This window comes from Grampus griseus (assembly GCF_964374135.1).
Source record: "Grampus griseus genome assembly, chromosome: 5".
In the NCBI taxonomy this organism is placed as follows: Eukaryota; Metazoa; Chordata; class Mammalia; order Artiodactyla; family Delphinidae; genus Grampus; species Grampus griseus.
Genome location: NC_138998.1, coordinates 134,835,702 through 134,856,560, shown reverse-complemented (window position 1 = coordinate 134,856,560; position 20,859 = coordinate 134,835,702). Strand labels below are relative to the sequence as shown.

General features: G+C 40.1%; 1 protein-coding gene across 1 annotated transcript in view; it reads right to left on the bottom strand.

Moving 5' to 3' along the window:
- MORC3 (MORC family CW-type zinc finger 3) overlaps positions 1 to 19,325 on the bottom strand; it is a 41,780-nt gene extending 22,455 nt beyond the window's left edge. Inside the window, exons 1-8 of the mRNA XM_082655138.1 lie at positions 19,225 to 19,325; positions 10,468 to 10,540; positions 8,617 to 8,749; positions 7,259 to 7,472; positions 6,570 to 6,718; positions 4,760 to 4,907; positions 2,418 to 2,546; positions 1,890 to 2,012 (exon numbers count right to left, since the gene is read on the bottom strand). Of these exons, the coding sequence (XP_082511264.1) occupies positions 1,890 to 2,012; positions 2,418 to 2,546; positions 4,760 to 4,907; positions 6,570 to 6,718; positions 7,259 to 7,472; positions 8,617 to 8,749; positions 10,468 to 10,540; positions 19,225 to 19,263 (1,008 nt within the window). The 5' untranslated portion in view covers positions 19,264 to 19,325. The remainder of the gene's footprint in view (positions 1 to 1,889; positions 2,013 to 2,417; positions 2,547 to 4,759; positions 4,908 to 6,569; positions 6,719 to 7,258; positions 7,473 to 8,616; positions 8,750 to 10,467; positions 10,541 to 19,224) is intronic.
- Positions 19,326 to 20,859: the final 1,534 nt, after the last annotated feature.

Here is a 20,859-nt window from a genome sequence, read left to right as displayed (position 1 = left end):
TTTCCAATTACCAGTGAAATTCAGAACTTTATAATTATAGAGTATTTCTGGCAAAAATTCCTATTCCACGGCTTCCCTGGTGGCGCAGTGGTTGAGAGTCCGCCTGCCGATGCAGGGGACACGGGTTCGTGCCCCGGTCCGGGAAGATCCCACATGCCGCGGAGCAGCTGGGCCCGTGAGCCATGGCCGCTGAGCCTGCACATCCAGAGCTTGTGCTCCGCAACGGGAGAGGCCACAACAGTGAGAGGCCCGCGTACCGCAAAAAAAAAAAAAAAAAAATTACTATTCCAATTATAAATAAAAATTAGCATTTTAAATAAAAGTTATTGATACCTTGTATCATGGTTGTCATATTTCTGGATTTATATTTCTAATTGAAATCAGTGGTTACAAAGAAGAGCCCAACAAAGTTCATTTACTTTTTTTTTTTTTTTTTTTTTTGCGGTACGCGGACCTCTCACCGCTGCGGCCTCTCCTGTTGCGGAGCACAGGCTCCGGACGCACAGGCCCAGCGGCCATGGCTCACAGGCCCAACCGCTCTGCGGCATGTGGGACCATCCCGGACCGGGGCGCGAACCTGTGTCCCCTGCATCGGCAGGCGGACTCTCAACCACTGCGCCACCAAGCAAGCCCTCATTTACTTTTTCAAAAATTGAAATATAGTTGATTTACAATACTATATTAGTTTCAGGTGTATGACACAGTGATTCAACATTTTATATACTCCATTTAAAATTATAAGATATTCACTATATTCCCTGTGCTGTACAATATATCCTTGTGGCTTATTTATTTTATACATAGTAGTTTGTACCTCTTAATCCCCTACCCCTATCTCCCCCTGCCACCCTGCCCCCACTGGAAACCACTAGTTTGTTCTCCGTGTCTGTGAGTCTGTTTCTGTTTTGTTACATTCACTCACTTGTTTTATTTTTTTGATTCCACATATAAGCGGTAACATACAGTACTTGTCTTTTCCTGACATATTATACTTCATTAAGCATACTATGCTCCAGGTCCATCCATGTTGTTGCAAACAATTTAGAATGAAATAAAATGAATAGAAAATGAACATCATAGAATTGGAAAACAAAATATGCCTGGACTTAAAACCTTAACAAAGCTGAATTTCAGAATTTATCACAAATTCTTAACACCCACCCACACACAACAAAAAAATTTTCTGTGAAAACAGGTAAAGGATAAACAGATCGACATAGTGGGCAATGTTCACCATCCTAAATTGAATTCTACAACAATGGAAGTGGCTTAGGAGGAAAACTCTGATATATTCAGGAACTAACTCCAGAAAAGTAAATCACCTATTAGATACTATTTTTTAGGCTATTGAGTCAACAACTAATTAAAACCAATCAATTTTATTCTAGTATGAAAAAAATCAAGGATCCTTTTCCAAGTGTAGAGAAAATATCTGCACCTGTGCCTGAGGTCTAAGGCGGGTTACTTATTAGCCCCAATTCCCTCATCTGTAAAAGAGATAAAATGTTCTGTCCTCAAATTAATATAAAAGCGTTCTAAGGTCAAGTGCCATACCAGTTATTAAAAACATTGACATTTAAAAGTCATTAGGCAAAAAGTACATTGTTACACATTTGACCCGATAACGTTATCCTAACTTTTTTTTTGCAGTACGCGGGCCTCTCACTGTTGTGGCCTCTCCCGTTGCAGAGCACAGGCTCTGGACGCGCAGGCTCAGCGGCCATGTCTCACGGGCCCAGCGGCTCCACAGCATGTGGGATCTTCCCGGACCGGGGCATGAACTCGTGTCCCCTGCATCGGCAGGCGGACTCTCAACCACTGCGCCACCAGGGATGCCCTGTTATCCTAACTTTTATAAAAGATACAGACATTTTCAGATATAAACTTACCCTTAACTGACATCCAACTTTTTCATAAGCTTTGATGAGTCTATTTCTGTGATACATCATTATCCCATAATGATCTTTATTTCTGCAGTTGAATCCAAAAGTAATTCTCACAGTTTTATTAGTCTTAAATGTTAAGGAAAATTCTGAACACACCTCCTCATTCCCTTCAAACCACCCTTCCTCTTTTTTTTTTTGCAGTACGCGAGCCTCTCACTGTTGCGGCCTCTCCCGTTGCGGAGCACAGGCTCCGGATGCGCAGACTCAGCAGCCATGGCTCACGGGCCTAGCCGCTCCGCGGCATGTGGGATATTCCCGGACCGGGGCACGAAGCCGCGTCCCCTGCATCGGCAGGCGGACTCTCAACCACTGCGCCACCAGGGAAGCCCTCATTATTGAATCCAAAGGTGCAAAAAAGGGCAAAAGTTGGAGGATTGACTCTATCAAGATAAAAGGAGAAAGGGGGAAGGGAAGTACACTTGACTGATACGTATCTATATACAGCATCATAACAAGCAAAATAAAGGATACTAAAAATTTGGGTCGATAAATATCACGTTCAATGTAGGCAAGACTCTTCGAAACTAGCTGTGTCTTCACTTTCTGCCCACGCAAGATGATCTGCATTCGTGGCTTTAGATATAATATACTGCAGTAAGCCTGCAAAGACACACAATTATCTGTCCTTTCCACATAATTATCTATGGATTTGTTCAACATTACTTATGCATGTATTTAAAAAGGAAGCTACCGCCTTGCTTTGATAAAAGACATATTAACTCTTCAATAAAATACTATAGACTATAAAGGTGTATTAGTTAATATCTAAATACTTTTTATTAAAAACAAGCTCAATATACTGTAGCCAGTAAAAATGACTTACAGAAAACAATCTACTGACCTACATAGATGTTGATATGTTAAGTGAAAAAAAGTTAAGAAACAGCATGTATAGTATGGTCTCATTTTAATTTTAAAAATATGTTTATGTGTACAAAAAGGACTATTTTCTGACTCTCCTGTCAAAACTATATATTGCTATTATAATTTTTAAAGCATCAATAAATTTTATTTCGGCAAAAATAAGCAAAATCTAATATAAACAAAAGGGACTATTATAAGCTTGAAAAGGAAAAAAATCATAAATAATGCACCAACATTTCAGCACAGTAGACAAACAGCACTTCTTCCATATGGAGCTGTAAAAATCAGCAGTCATCTAAATGTGTTTTCCAGTCTTCTTTTTTTTCTTTCTTTTTTTTTTTTGGCCGCACTGAGGCTTGCGGGATCTTAGTTCCCTGACCAGGGACTGAACATGGGCCATGAAAGTGGAAGTGCCTAGTCCTAAGCACTGGACCGCCAGGGAATTCCCTAAACGTGTTTTCAATTCTTAATACATGGAAGTTTAGATACCTTAGAATTGTGACCAAACTTTGCATCCTAAAACATGTTAAAATATGATCTCCTGTGCCTGTCTCCAAGATATCAGAAATCTCTGAGGGAAATGAACTGAACAACTTAAGGAGGATATATGAAAAGTTCAACACAAAACTAAAACTTGAACATTTCTCTTGTTTTTTTTCCTGACTCCTGATTTCAAAATTAGTGGTGTTTTGCTCATTTATAAAATTCATTAATGATATTTTAAAACATTTTTTTCATGGTACACTAACAATTATACCATCTGCTCTGGCGACCTCTGTATATTCTTGAGTTAAGATTTTCTTAACAACTAGGACATACTTCACTAACACACTGGAGTATATCAAGGAATAGTAATAGCTGCCATTCCAATTGCCAGAATCTCAGAAAAAATTACATAGTATACTTGTAAACGTCAAATGAATCCTTAGCTTGGGGTTATGAAATAATTTTAGCACAAAAAAAGGGAGAAGGGGAATTCCCTGGTGGTCCAGTGGTTAGGACCACTCTCCCTGGTCGGGGAAGTAAGATCCCACATGCCACAGTGCAGCCAAGAAAAACAAAAAGAAGGAAAAAAAAGGGAATAGTATTATATGTCTTATCATAGTGACTAAGAAACTTAATATTCTTTGTTTTAATTAATTTATTTATTTTGGCTGCGTTGGGTCTTTGTTGCTGCGTGGGCTTTCTTCGGTTGCAGCAAGCGGGGGCTACTCTTTGTCGTGGTGGCTTCTCTTGTTGCGGAGCATGGGCTCTAGGCGTGCGGGCTCAGTAATTGTGCCTCGTGGGATCTAGAGCGTAGGCTCAGTAGTTGTGGCGCATAGGCTTAGTTGCTCCACGGTATGTGGGATCTTCCCGGACCAGGGCTCAAACCCGTGTCCCCTGCATTGGCGGGCGGATTCTTAACCACTGCACCACCAGGGAAGCCCGAAACTTAATATTCTTATTATATCAACACTGTTATATTGAGATATGAATTCCTTCAATCTTAAAAACATTCTCATCTCTAAGGTCAAATCTCAAAGATATTTATCACAAAATTATACTAACGTGCATTATGTATAGGCTATACATAATTTATTGCTTTAGGGTATCTGTGTGTGTGCGTGTTCTAGAGAATATTTTAAATTTTAAAAGACACACTCTGAATCTGGCGTTTTGATTGAATCAATCAATATGGCCATCACAGGACAAACTGATTCTAGTATTCCCAATTCAAATAATTAACCACACAGTGAAAGAACTTTTACAAGCACTGTTAGATCTGATGACTTCGCAATTAAAAAACTTTTCTAGGCAAATAAAACAAGCAGTGCACACAAGACAAATTTAATAAGTTGGTTCATGTCTGAGATACTTAGCGATTTCTGGCAGCATTTATAATACAAGTGGTTAACAATTTCCATTATCTGATGATTTTCTCACTCCCACAAAGAGAGCTAAATACATACCCTCAGAGAATAGTCACTCTCAGGGGCAATTTGGTCCATCCTTTCTTGCTTCTTGTACCCTTTCTTCCCTGCTGTCTCATCTAAATCTTCTGGAATTCTAATGTCATATTTATCCTTATCAAAATCAAACTCTGTTGCACTTCTGTAGCTGCAAAAATAATTTTTTATAAGAGCTAAATTTTAACTTCACCATAAGATAAGCAAGCAAAAAACTTTCAGTTAGCAAAACAAAACACGAACATGTGGTGGCAGTTAAGGTCAGAGGAGTTGGAGGGAGGGAGAGAGGGAGAAAAGAAACCCAGAAGGTACAGGAAAGAACTGTATTCATTCACACATTGCCATTGGGAATGTCAAATGATAGAGCCACATTCTGATAGTTTCTTAAAAAAATAAACATGCAACTACCATATGATCCAGCAATTACACTCCTGGGCATTTAGCCCACAAAATGATGACCATATTCCCACAAAAGTCTCTATGCACACATTTTATAGCAGGGGTCTCCAACCCCTGGGCCTGTTAGGAACCCGGCCGCACAGCAGGAGATGTAAAGCTTCACCTGCTGCTCCCCATCACTGCATTACTGCCTGAACCCCACCCCCCCAACCCTGTGGAAAAACTGTCTTCCATGAAACTGGACCCTGATGACAAAAAGGTTGGGAACCCCTGTTTTATAGCTCTATTTGTAATAAATGAAACTTGTAAACAACCAGATTGGTAAACACACTGTGGTCCATCCATACAATGCAATTACCACTCAGCAAGTAAGAGGAAGCAAACGGACACACAAGAACCTGGATGAATCTTCAGAAAATTATGCTGAATGAAAAAAGCTAATCCCAAAAGGTTTCACACGGTATGATTCCAGTTACAGAATATTCTTGAAATGACAAAGTTACAGAAATGGAGAACATGTTAGAGGTTGCCAGGGATTAAGGAAGAAGTGGGTGTGGATATAAAAGGGATCCTTGAGTTGATGAAATTGTCCTGTACCTTGACTGTATCAATGTCAGTATCAACAGTACTATTGCACTGTAGTGTTCCAAGAAGTTATCACTGGGGGAAACTGGGTAAAGAGTACATGAGATTTCTTACAACTACATATGAATCTACAATGAGCTCAAAATTAAAAGTTAAAGAAAAAATGGTGGGGGGGATGGGAGGGGCAGGGAAGAAAGTAAGAAAAAGAAAATAAAAGAAAAACGGAATACAAGTGGTCAGAAAAGCACAAGAATTAAAAGATTTTAGGATTATCACTACGTGTGCTTTATTCCTATGGTTCAACAGATCTTAGGTCTCTCAATATCACACATTTACCCTAAATTTTAGAACTTTATTTGCAAAGGATTTTATCCTCACAAAGATTTAGCAACACAGAAGTCTCATTTGTATTATTTTTCTCAACAGATGCTGAATTGTGCTTAGCTTTATGTAATTAACCAAACAGACAAAGATTTCTCTAACTTACTCAAGTTGGGACTTGTTGGCTGGGCTTTATCTTTTCGTTTCATTTCTCTTTTTTTTTTGAGGAGAGAGATGGTATAACCAAGAGCGAAAATAGAGTGCTATGGAGACAGAATAGCAGGGCTAGGAAATTTATTTTTAGTAATATGAAATTATCTCAAATTGAAGCCAAAGTAGCCTCAATAAAATACCCTTGGAAAAGGTAAATCATTAACTATGCCATAAAATGAGGACCTTCCAATATATTTGCACTCTTGTGTGACAAAGCATGAACGTAATGAAATTATTCCCACACATGCGCTTTACTTCCCAAATGGTTAACAACTAGCTGAGGTCTACCGTTTACCTTCTGAGATTCCAAATGATGATCCTTGTCCCCTTCTTACCGATGACAGCATCAAGCTCTGCCAGTAATTTCTGTTCCGTAGAAAACAGAGAATGTTCCAGAATTGCAGCAAGACTTGCTTTCGATTCTGTTAAATTAATTATCTGTCGTATATCCTAAGTTAAAGACTTAGACCAATGGCGTATTTTTCACAATTACAATATGGAAACCAACTCAAACTAACTGAAAAACCATTTCCTAAATTATTTTCTAAGTTTTAAAATGATAGTGTGATTTCAAATGAACACCAAGAAGGATGAAGTATGAAGAAGTTTATTATTATTCCTACTTTAATTATTTCCAATATTTGAATGTTTATACAGAAGACATTTTCCTAAGGATATCTTGCTTTTTCATTTTTTGGTGAAAGTATCAAGCCAGATCATAAGCTTATCAGACCACAAAAAGACTGAAATAAAGAAGCTTAACATAAAATGCAATCGCCTTATGCTAAGGATTTCCATGGCACAATTCCAATAGAGAAAACAAAGGGACAAACATTTAGCCCAGATGTAGAGTAGAGGCAGTGGACAGGAACAAGAGCTAGAATGGAAGGTATGATTAAAAAACAAGAATCTGGAGGAGGGCAGAAGGATGGAATGGTTCAGATTATTTCTTCATAGTTTCAATTTCAAAATCAAAAGGATATGGTCTTTGTTGAATGCCACTATTGGGACAACAACATGTTCTGCTTTTATGACTTCCAAGTAGGTCTGAGACAAGAAGCCCACGCTCATGCTTTCTCCATTTTTGGTAAAAACCATTGCATCTTTACCCAAACGCATAGAACCTGACTTGAAGCCATTCCCATACAATCCAACTGGGACGTGACCATTCATGGTGACTTTGTCACTGAAGCCAAAGCTAAAAAGAAAAAAAAATTTAATAAGTATGTATAATCTTCATTTATGTTAATTCAAAAACTGTAATACCAAGTAAAGTGCCTAAGTTTGAATGTTAGCCTCATCCTTCCTTGCTGTACAATCTTGGGCAAATTACTTTTAATCTATATTGATGTGTTTCCCTATCTCTGAAAAGAAGGAAACCAAATCCACATTATAGGGATGTAAAGATTACACATACTAAAACAGGAGCTCATTGCCTGGCACATCCCAGCTAAATGGCTGAATTATAATTTAGGCTCCAGGGACCTTGAGATTTCACCCCATGAAATCTCTTCCTCTAAGTGTGAAGGGTTCTCTTGTTCTCAGCAAGCCTGCCGTACTGTGATTATCGATCGGGTGAACCTGACTTTATCAGTGTAAGGAGTATTTGAGAGACAGCAGAAAGGCCTCTGAGGCAAATCCTCCCTCTACCTCATACCTGTACTATGTATCTTAGCTTCTATTTCAGGCACAGTTGGCTTCATCCTGACATCCTATTCTGTGACCCTAGAGCCCAAGCCCTTACAATTACGCTACTTCCTCATCCTGTGTCACTTTAAAATTACCAGTCCCCATTCCCCAAAGTGGTAAGTTTTATAGGAAATAGTAGCTAAAACTATTTCCACTAAAGCACAAACAACTGATGTCAATGTGCTACAACTCTAAAGGAATGGTGGAATTTTAGATAAGTCAGAAATGGGGAGCGGGTGATGAGAATGGCAGGGACTGCTTAATAATCTAACAGTAGGGCTTCCCTGGTGGCGCAGTGGTTGCGAGTCCGCCTGCCGATGCAGGGGACATGGGTTCATGCCCGGTCTGGGAAGATCCCACATGCCGTGGAGCGGCTGGGCCCGTGAGCCATGGCCGCTGAGCCTGCGCGTCCAGAGCCTGTGCTCCACAACGGGAGAGGCCTGCGTACCGCAAAAGATAAATAAATAAATAAAAATAAAAATAATAATAATCTAACAGTAGTAGAAAATGACAGAAGACTTAGGAGAATAGAGCACACTGTGGGTATAGCATTTCATGTTTAAAAAACAAAAACTACAGGGTCTAAGTATGACACATGAAACACCTGAACTAGGTAAAAGCAATGATTTTAAGGAGTGTGACACTTTACATACCTCAGCATTTTATGTAATTTGTCTGAAGTCATACCATTCCCATTATCAGTGAATGTCAGGCATATATGGTCATTTATCACTGTTTTGTCAATCCATATCTGTTTAGCATTCACATCAGGATCGTAAGCATTATCTGAGAAACGAAAGTTTTGCGAAATTTTGATTCTGCATTTTGAAGAAGAGCAATTAGTTCAGAACAACACTTTGACAAGCAACAGAATAATATATTTTAAGGAAAATTTAAAAGCTGAAATGTTTTAGAACTCCTAAGATTTGACAACATGAAACTAAACTGTACCATGCTATATATCGTTCATTGACTATTACAGAATTAACTCTATCTAAAGCCCTCCATTTGTTATATAGAGAGCAGAGACTGGTACCCACTACACTGAAAAAGTGTAAAGCCAGAAGAATCGCTGCACTGAAGAGATGATCAAGACAGGAAGGTCTTCTTCTGCCCAAAGAACTAGCCTAGCTATCGAAAGGGAAACTGAGAGCTGAGTGTCAACAGCACTGCAAGTTAACATGAAAGGTCCACAACAGTTACTGAATAAATGAGAAAGCAGTATGCTAACCTATACACACAGATGAAGGTTCACTTCTACCCAGTTCTTCAAATTGTAGCCCTTTTCAATCTGACAGAAGTTTCTGGTGGCTGGTACATTTTTCTAATCTCTGTACACCTCACCGTTTAACACCCTTGCCTAGCATACTTGTTTCTCTCAGAACAGGTAAGTATGAGGAATATATCAAAGAAAAACGAAAAAATTTTCAACAGTAGCAGTAATAAAATCAACTTGTGAACTATCTAAGATCTATCAGAATATCCCTGACTAAAAATACTTTTGAGGTATATTTTCAAGTCTTCATTATAATATAAATAATGGTTCTCAAACTATGCTTCTGTAAGTCCTCAATTAAAATCAAATAATCTTTTTCATCAACCACCTTAGCTTCATAAAAAAACTTAAAAATCCGATACACCACAAAGAGCACCATGACTTTCAGTTGCCCAAACCCAAAGCTAGAGAAGCACTATGATGAACAACCCCAGGCTAAGTAGCTCCTCCCGTTGCCATGAAAAAGAATGACCGTGAATAGCTGCAACGTTATCTCATTTGCACTTCAGAGTCTACATCTGAACAGCACATGTTAGCTGAGAGACTCTGGAAAATCTAACTTCACCAAAGAAAAGAAGGGTTCTCAAATTTTCTTTCTTTTCTTTTCCTTGCACATCCAACATAGGACCCTTTCTTGATAATGAATCTAAAGAATTCCCAAGAATTCATGTGCACTAATTTTACCAAGAAAAAAATCATGACCCATAATGCAAATCTGAACACAACCTTGCCTCTTTCCTCATGTTCATTAAAACACTTTTAAATATAATCTTATACCTTGATCATTCTATCTACTGGAAAAACCAAGAATTTATTATCACAAATCTAACATAATATAATCCTCCTAGTTACTAACACCAGAAAAATTAATCCACTGTTATAAAATATTTTCAGACTATTAAAAAAAACATAATTCTCACTTTTTGGCAATAGACGTATTTCTTTTATAATGGACTAAAAATATTTTCAACATAAATGCTTTAGGACTTTGCAAATTAAAATACTTTGATAGTAATATAGGGAAATACTCTGAGTAGGGAAGGCTGAGCACTGATTAACTTGACATCAGTTTGAATAGTTGTTATGCTAGGTAACCTTTACCAATGTTATCGCTGAGATACACTTTGGTTTTTTTTAAAAGCACATCTGCATACTATTTTTCAATAAAAAGCTTTTTAGAACTTCAACTGCAAGCAACAGATTATATACGAAACACGCATTTACTTACCTATTAATTCAGCAACCGCACTAAATGGCCAAGTGTGACTAGTAGAATTTGTATGTAAAAACTTCGGGCAAAGCTGAAATAAACCAATGATTCACGTAAATTAATTAAGGTCTTACTTTTGAGAACAGACGCCAAAATAATTTTCTGTCCCAGTATTAAGAGAGACCAAGCAAGAATGACTTAGCTGCTTGTGTCAGGATATACCTGGAAGACATAACCCGGAAAATGAGATTCCTGGAAGATATGGCTGTAAATCAACTAAACAGTTTCTCATCAAGCTGTGCTGCAAAACCCTTGCCTCCTGTGTCCACCAATCCAGAGCCATATCATTAAGTGCCCAATCCCAAAGCTATCCACCCTACAAGACCTACCTCAAAATTACCATGAGATAAAACTAAGACTTTGTCAAAGGGGTGTTTTCTCCTTCAGTGCATTACGCTTAGGAAACTTAGCTTTGTTTATTAATCAACAGGCTTTTCTCATGGTCTCTCCAAGTTCATTATATCAACAGTTGAACTTGCAGCCCTGGAACAGTATACATCTATAAAGCCTTCAAACAATGTCAAATAACAGTTCAAATGCAACAAACCTTCTTGACCTCCAGAGATTTTATGTCTGATTCATGGTAATACAGTATGGAAGAGTATGTTAATCAACCTCATGCTATAGGGAACTCTCTAAATTCCTGAGTAGTGCAGATATCAAATGCCTAAAAATGTACAAATGGTTTAAAAAGGCTGAGGCTTGGAAATTTCAATATGCAGAGTATTTCCATGAAATGAGGACTTTTTTGTGTTCATTTTGAACAGATTATCTCATATTTAAGGGGGAAAAAAGAGGCACTTAAAGTGTTTCATGTGAAGAGCCCTAGAAATATGATTAGATTATAAATCCAACCAGCTGCATTTACAGTGTTCAGCTGCTGCCACAAGGTGTCAGAAAGAGGTCTACTTTTCCTCTGTCCACCCTCGATTTTAGACAATCCCTAAGCATTTGTTTACTATCAGGTTAAAGTACACATGTGAAAAATAGTATTCTGTAGAAGAGTGGTCTTCGAACTGGAGCATATGTAATTCAGACCTTCTATGGCATATTTTCTATAGCATACATCCACGTAATAATGGTGTATAAGGAATTCCCCAACTTTCTAAAACAAGGGTTTTTATAAAGAAAATCAATTTCCAGGCCTTCATCTTCTACAAGAAACCTTTTGTCAAATTAGTATACCTGAGTCCTGTCCCAGGCCCTCCCCTTGCACAATCTTCAGTCCTCCATTTATAAAAGAATACATAGTGTACTCCTCACCCATTCTAAATCTTACTATGGGGCATGGCTTTGGGGTGTAAAGCCTCTGGCTACCAAAGCAGAAAACGATTAAATCAACACCAGAAACCCTTAGAATAGTTTCTGTCTTTGCTCTCAATTTTATGAATTTGTTAGGTTTGAAGTCTGGAGTTAGAAATTGGGTATTTTGGTCCATGTTGTAATACTTTGATTTTAGATGTACGGCAGACTGTGGGCAGACTGTCAACTTACATTTAATAACTTCATCCTATATACCAACTCCAAACTGACATGGCACACATTGTTCTTGAGTAAGAGTCCCGGGGGAACAAAGCAAAGAAGGCATCAGTAAGAAAAGATGAATGCTAAACAGTGGCTTTTTGGGTATTTAAACAAAAGCATTATTTTCAACTACTCTTAATTCTCATCTCTCGAACATGTCATCAGCTGGAAAGAAAAACACCCTTCAACAGCCAACACACACACACACACACACACACACACACGCGACATGGACTGTGGAGTATCTTTAACTAGATGTGTGATCCTGGGTAAGCAACTTAACCCTCTGTGCCTCAAGTTTTATCATCTGTGAAAATGAGGATGATAATAATATCAGGTTACCAAGACATTAAGAGAATTAAAAAACTTAATATTTATAAATGCTTAGAAGAACACCTGGGACATAATAAGCATTATAAGTGTATGTTTTTTTAAAAAGGTAAGTATACCCTTAAAGGCACAAATGAGCTCATATATAAATAAAGAAAATCCTCAAGGGCCTCAAGTAAAGAAGGAATTAAAAACTAAAATAAAATTTGAAAATGTGGATTAGAGTGGGGTGCTTAAATGGAATACAAAGGTTTCAATTTTAATGGTGACTCAAGGATAGGAGACATGGCAGAAGAGAAGCACGCACTTGAAGTTACTGCCCCCTCTTACTTCCTCAGTAAAAAAGGGGGTGGGGGGAATATGCCCAATGGGAAGCTTTCTGTTTTGCTCTGGACTCTAGGTTAAAATCAAACAAAAAAAGTGTAACATGAAATTCTGTAAAGAGGCATGCCTTCACTTGGGTTAAGCATTTCAATTTATATAACCTGCAGAACCACTGTGGAGACACAGCCTCAACCAGACTGCATAGGATTCTCCCAGAGACATTATTTGGGGAATATTTGAGTACACAATCTAAAATAACATTTAAGGAAACAATCCACCAGGAGAAAATATGAGCAGACAAGATACAGTAGTATTAGGCATTGCCCCCCAACACTAGGTAAAAGAAATAACAGCCTATAAAACAGGAATCTCTTGAAATAACTAGACATTTAAAAAGTAATCCTCGGGCTTCCCTGGTGGCGCAGTGGTTGAGAGTCCACCTGCCGATGCAGGGGACACGGGTTTGTGCCTCGGTCCGGGAAGATCCCACATGCCGAAGAGCGGCTGGGCCCATGAGCCATGGCCGCCGGGCCTGTGCTCCACAACGGGAGAGGCCACAACAGTGAGAGGCCCACGTACCGCAAAAAAAAAAAGGAATCCTCCCCTCCAAAAAACACACAAAAATGACATACAACGAAGACCACACATATTTTAAAGAATCAATAGAGGGACTTTCCTGGTGGCGCAGTGGTTAAGAATCCGCCTGCCAATGCAGGGGACACAGGTTCAAGCCCTGGTCCAGGAAGATCCCACATGCCGCGGAGCAACTAAGCCCGTGCACCACAACTACTGAGCCTGCGCTCTAGAGCCTGTGTGCCACAACTACTGAGCCCGCATGCCACAACTACTGAAGCCCACATGCCTAGAGCCCATACTCTGCAACAAGAGAAGTCACCACAATGAGAAGCCCATGCACAGCAATGAAGAGTGGCCCCTGCTCACCACAACTAGAGAAAGCCCGCACGCAGCAACAAAGACCCAACGCAGCCAAAAATAAATAAATAAAAAATATATATTAAAAAAAAGAATCAATAGAACTTTTAGAGTCAACAAATAGTCACAAATTTAAAAAATCATTTAAATATAAGATGGAAGCCTGAACACATGGACAGTGTTTACCTCTGCTGCCTCCCGAAGCCGCTCTATAATGAAGGAAAAAAAGGGGCAGAAACCCAGAAGAACAACAAGAATCAAAGAAGTGATTACTAATAGCAGACAAAATAGTCAGTAGTTTGGAAACTGGAAAGCACAGACTAGTGACAACTGATTTAATAGCCTGGAAAAAGCTAAATCCGAAGCCTGTAGGAGATGAGAAAACCAACCAGAAGCAGGTCAGGAACCTTGGCAACCCCAGAAAGTCTTAGAAATTAGACTTTGTACCTTTGAAGTAAAAGATACTAGAAGTTGTATGAAAACAAGATAGGTTGAAAGTCTTTAAAAGAAGAAAGATTCCCCAGATCCTTCTTTTAACCTGAGCAGCCCTTCAACTACCCTCAGCAAACCACGTAAGGCTGGAGGTCTGTTCTCTGGAGAAACTGACAGCGGCAGGCTCACAGACAATCAAAAGCAGGTGGGTTAAAAGCAGGTCAGCAAATAGACCAGAAATAAACCCTCTCATATATGGTCAAATGATTTTCCACAAGGGTATAAAGACCATTTAATGAGGAAAGGACAGTTTTTTCAACAAATAGTGCTGGGAAAACTGGATATCCATAAAAAGAATGAAGTTGTGGCCTTACCCTATACCATAAACAAAAACTAACTCAAAATGGATCAAAGAGCTGAAACCATAAAACTCTTAGAAGAAAACATAGAGGAAACCTTTTACGACATTGGACTCGGCAATGACTTCTGAAATCACCAAAATTTAAAACTTCTGTACATCAAAGCAGCAGTCCCCAACGTTTTTGGCACCAGGGACTGGTTTCCTGGAAGACAATTTTTCCACAGACTGGGAAGCGGGGGGTGGGGATGAAGAAATGGTTCAGGCGGTAATGCAAGCGATGGGGAGCCGCAGATGAAGCAGATGAAGCTTTACTCGCTCGCCAGCCTCTCACCTCCAGCTGTGTGGCCTGGCTCCTAGCAGGCCATGGACCACTGCATCCAAGGACACAATCTACAGAGTGAAAAGGCAACCTACAGGATGGGGGGGAAAATCTGCAAATCAAGTATCTGATGAAGGGTTAATATGTAGAATTTACAAAGAACTCCTACAACTCAACAACAAGAAGACTACAAACAGATTAAACAATGGGCAAAGGATTCAGATATTTCTCCAAAGATGCTCAACATCTCTAATCATTAGGGAAATGAAAATCAAAACTACAACGAGATACCGCCTCACACTCAAAGGGTTGGGTATTGTTAAAAATCAAAACAAAAAATACAACAACAAAAGCGGAAAGTAAGTGTTGGGGAGGCCATGGAGGAACTGGAACTCATGCGCACCCTTCGAGGGAATATAAGATGGTGCAGCCACTGTAGAAAATACAGAGGGGGCTCAAGAAATTAAATAGACATTTGCCATAGGATCCAGCAATTCTAATTCTGGGTATATACTGAAAAGGATTGAAAGCAGGGTCTTTTTTTTTCCTCCTTAATTGAAGTATAGTTGATTTACAATGCTGTGATAGTTTCAGGTGTACACCCAAGTGATTCCATTATACATACATACATATATACACACACAAAGATATGTGTGTGCATGTGTGTGTATACATACATAGATATATATATAGGTATGTATACACACATACTTTTTCCAGACTCTTTTCCAGTATAGGTTATTACAAGATATTGAATATAGTTCCCTGTGCTATACAGTAGGTCCTTACTGTTTTTTATTTTGTATAAAATTTATCTATTTTGTATACAGTAGTGAAAGCAGGGTCTTCAAGAGACATCTGCACACCCATGTTCACAGTAGCATTATTCATAATAACCAAAAGTGGAAGCAACACAAATGTCCATCGATGAATGAACAAAATGTAGTATATTCATAGAGTGAAATATTATTCAGCTTTAAAAAGGAAAGAAAATTTGATACATGCTACAACATGCATGAACCTTGAGGACATTATGCTAAGAGGAACAAGCCAATCACAAAAAGACAAATAATGTATGATTCCACTTACATAATGTACCTAGAGTAGTCAAATTCACAGAAGGTAAAACGGCCAGGAGCTGGTGGAAGGGGGAACGGAGGGTTATTTTTTAATGGGTACAGAGTTTTAGTTTTGCAAGATGAAGAGTTCTGGAGATTGGTTGTACAACAATGTGAATGTACTTAACGTACTGAGCTGCACACTTAGAAATAGTTAAGATGGTAAATTTTATGTTATGTGTATTTTACCATAATAGTAAACAAATGAAAACCAAATATGCAAACTGAACAATGGGATACTCCTATCTCCTTTTCCCTGCTTCAGAAGAGCTAGCAGCCAGGATTATATAAGCCATGCAGGAGACTAGATGTAGAATTCCTCTCCGGAAAACGGAATGATTTCTAAAATTTCTATCTGGTTCTTTTACAATTGTGCCAGGCCATTCTGGATAGCTTTTTTTATCCCTCACTTGAAAAAAAATTATTTTACAAGTTTTAGAAGTTATTTTAAACATACTTACTTTATGGTCTAACACTTCCATTCTTTACGGTCAACAGATACTGACAGAGAGTGCTCCAACAACACTGCTGGCTCCTTCTACCTGATCACCCAACACTGAAGCCCACCAAAGGACTAGCTCTACTCGGGTATGAACATCCATTTTTTTAGTGTCTCACTTGGAGATATAAGTAGAAGGCTGACCATCTCCAGACATTTGAGAATGTGTAAAATTAGAACAAAAAACATACAGTAAAAAGAATGTAAAGAAACTAGAGGCAATGCAGTGAGCAAAAGAAAACTTCACAAATACTATGATTAATATACCCAGAGATAAAAACAAATATTTTGTTGAGAAAGATTTTTAAAAGATATTCAGAGAATAAGACAGTGTTTATAATAATTAAATATATGGTAAGAGAAAGGTAGGAGATGAAACGGAGGAAATCTCCCAGAAAGAAAAAGCAATGGGAAGGAAAACAGGAGACAAAAGAAACCAGAAAAATAAACGGAAAACTGTCACCAAATAAATGAGAAAAATTTCCATATATTAAGGACTTGAGTTTCCAGCCTAACTACCAGTACATAGGACTCTATTAAACAATAAAGCATGCCTTTAAAATTCTAAAAAGAAATAATTTCTAATCTAGAATTACAAACCCAGCCAAATTATATGTAAAGAGCAAGGGTAGCAAAAACATATTTCCAAGAAAAGACATAAATTTTCTTCCCATGTACTCTGTTCTCAAGAAGCTACACCTGTTTTTGGAAAAATGGATAGGCTTCACTGCGAACAGTAAAAAAAAAAAAGCCGCAAATATTTACTGAGTATTTATGGCGTGAACAGGACTTTTGTAAGACTTTTACAGGCACTGGCTCATTTAAACTAACTTTCCAGTGGGTAAGATTATTATTCCCACTCTTCAGGTCACATATACAGTTATCAGTCAGGATTTGAACCCAGGCATGTGAGCTCCAGAACCAATGCTCTCAGTCACAAAATGGTATTAGCATTTCAGAGCTATACCAAAGGAATAAGCAAGCCTTTATTCCAACAAAACTTCATTTAGGGAAAATGAAATGTCTATTTCACATAATTTTCATGTTACGAAATATTATTCTTTTATCTTTTTCCCCCCAACCATTTAAGGATCGTGTGCCATACAAAAACAGGTGGCAGGCTGATTTGGCCCATAAACTGCAGTTTGCCAACTCCTATCCTAAAGCAAAAGACCAGTGTAAATACACTCCAGAAGCTGCAGATGGGAGATTTCTGTCAATGAGGTTCCAAACGGCCCATTATTACCCACAAAAGAAAGATTTAGCACATGGACAGCTGCTACACCCAGAGAGCCAGCTAACTAACAATGCCAGTCTCTCAAGACTGTTTGACCCTTATCTTTGCTCCCGGTCTTCTCAATCTTGAAGAGACAGAGATAGCAACTTGGGAGGAGCTGGGGAATGGGGAAAAGAATCAAAGTGCAGAAATAGCAAGAAAAAAAAAAAAAAACCCAGTTCACTCCTTTTTTCTCACCACAGTTTTCTGGGCCAGAATTTGGCCCAATATGAGGGGAAAGAGCAGGGCTTTAAAATGAATAAGAGCTTTAAAAGTAGTTAAAGTCTGACTTAAGTGTACCTGAGGCTAATGGAAAGCATCAGAATCTGTCCAGATTCACCCAGGTGAATTAGCAAATAATGTTTAAAGCCAGTGGTAAGAAAGAGTAAAGTTCCTCTCTGTCTTCCATCTACTAAATACTATCTCATTCAATAAACCAGTTAGGTAACCAAAGAGCCTTTATTCCTAATATGTAAAGAACACTCACAAATCAATAAAAATACCCCTCAAAGAAAAAGAAAATAGAAAAATGGGCAAAGGAGATGAAGTTGTTTTTTTTTTTTTTAAAATCCCAAACCAAAAAGGGTGAAATGTGACAAACTTTCAACTTCAGTCAAGTAAACGTAAAGTAAACAGATACCATTTCACACTCATCAGGAAAAACGTTAAAGTCTAATGATACAGATGTTGGCAGGAATCTGGCTAAATGAATGCAAGTCAATGGGCAAAATACCATTTTTAACGCAATGGTATTACCATTCGAATAATGAGATTGCTGCAGCAATTCTTTGGCCAGCACCAACACCCTTCAGAGAAGAGGTACATTTTTGTATAACAACGCCAACTTTTTAAGGAGAATCATGTAGGGAGGCCACGCCCACACCTTAGGCTGTGAAATTTTAATTCATATTGTGTGACCGCTCCCTCCGAAAAAGACTCACAGATACAAAAAACATGCTCAAGGATCCCCAAGAACCCGAGACGCTCCGGAACAGACACGACCCGGAGACTAGAGGGGAAACGGGAGAGCTCGGTGGTGACCTAGTAGCGATTTGGGCCCGAGGGCTTAACTGGAGGGAAGCGGCAGGAATTTAAATGAATCAGGAAGACTAGTCCCAGCTCGCAGCACCCCGTCCCACCGCCAGGAGGTCAAGGCCGCTGGGCATTTCTGGCAGCAGACCACCTCTCCCTCCCCCTCCGGGACACTCCGCGGGCCCGCAGGCCGGGATGGGTCAGAGGCCCCGCGGTCCGAGGGGCGGGCCGACTGGCCGCCGAGGCCTCGCCCTCGGACGACAGCTGCGGAGCAGCCAAGAGGGAGCCAGGAGGAGGGGCCGCGGCCCCGACCCGCCCCGAAGCCGCGGAGGCAAAACAGAAACGCAGCCCGGCGCGCGCCGCCCGGCCCTGCCCTGCCCTGCCCGCCGCCGAGCAGCTCCGCCGTCGGTAGCGAGATGGCCGCCGCCGCCTCCCCCGGCCCCGCCGCGGCCCCAGCCGCCGCGCCGGGCCGACGAGTCGCCACCGCCCACTGCCGGCCCCCCCCTCGCTTGCCCGCCTGCCCGCCCTCCTGGGACACGGCCCGCTCCACCCCTCGCGGCTGCTCACCGCGCTGAGGCGGATCCCGCTGGGTGGCTGCGCCGCCATCTTGAGCAAGTTACAAAGCCAGGACCGGCCTCGGCCGCAATCCGACTGGGAGGCGGCGGGCGACAAATGTAGAGCCCGCGAGGTCCCTCCCACTTCCTGGGCGGAGCGCGCGGGTGACCCCGCCCACTCACTTCCGCCTCCTGGCGCTGTGGAATTGGGAGTGTAGGGAAGGTAAATCGCACTGGGGGTTAAGGGAGCAGGGACAGCGGGAGAGATAGGAGGCGAGCTCCGGGGCCCTGCAGAGTAGGGCGCATGCGTGAGGCACCCGTAGGCTCGAATGGGTGACTGCGGTAACTGAACCTAGAGGCTTTGTCAAACAGTAATCAGCATGGAAGCCGCAAAGAGCTTTATTTGGGATCTTGGGAATTGCAACTGGGGATAGGTGCCAGCAAAATAGGAAGAGTGTTTGGGAAAGAGAAAGAGTCAGAGGCTTATAAAGGCAAAAACCACAAGGTTGTTAAAGTTGTCTTGCAGGAATTATGATTGACTTTGATGTAAAAAGGAAATATTTGTCCTTAAGGGATAGACTGTCACTAGTTATTTAGGGTAAGGGCTGGATAAGTATCTTGAATTTCTGGAACATCGTGCTGGATACCTTTGTTAGACGATAGATAGGTGGTCAAAAGGTCAGATTCTATCTGGGCTGAGACATGCATAAGTCACTTCCTCAGTGGCCTCTGGCTCCATTTTAGAGAGATCTCTTAGCGACACCTACTCCTTTTTGATTTTCCTTTTGCAGCTGGAGGGCCCCAAGTTTGAAGCCGGGTGCCATGGGTGTTGGTGACCCAAAAATGTGCACTTGAGGTGCTTGACCAGGCTGGACATGAATTACACTGAAGAACGCCATCACATGCCCACCAGTGTCAACGTGATTTGAAACCTTATTAATGAAATGAAGACTGTACTTTTGGGATGTACCTTGAAAATTATCATCCTGATAAAAAGAGTCCTTTCTCATATTGCAACTTATTGAGTCCTTTTGCTCGTGCACATTTATTCAGTATCGACTTTGAGCTGGGCCTTGGGCTAAGTTAGTAGTATATAGAAATGAATAAGTTGGGACTTCCCTCGTGGTCCAGTGGTTAAGACGGCAGGGGGCATGGATTACATCCCTGGTCAGGGAACTAAGATTCCGCATGCCATGAGGCGTGGCAAAAAAAAGAAAGGAAGGAAGGAAGGGAGAAAGAAAGAAATGAATAAGTCAAGGGCTGTCAGATACTGTGGTTAAAGAAAGAGTTAAAAGGTTTTTAAAAATATTCACTGCGTTTTTATAATTGTAAAAGAAATACATTTTCTTTGTAAAAATTCAAATAATACAGAAATATAAAACATAAAATTTACCCCAATACCTTTACCAGAACATATAAACAGTTTGGCGTACATTACTTCAGATTTACTATATGCTAAATATTGGGTTGGCCAAAGAGTTCCTTTGGTTTTTTTCTGTAAGATGGCTCTAGTAGCACTTAGTTGTCCTTAACTTCATTTGAAACAATTTTGTTAGATTGCATAGTGATAGCTGTCATATCAGCGTGCACTTAAAAAAACAACAACATTGGGCTTCCCTGGTGGCACAGTGGTTGGGAGTCTGCCTGC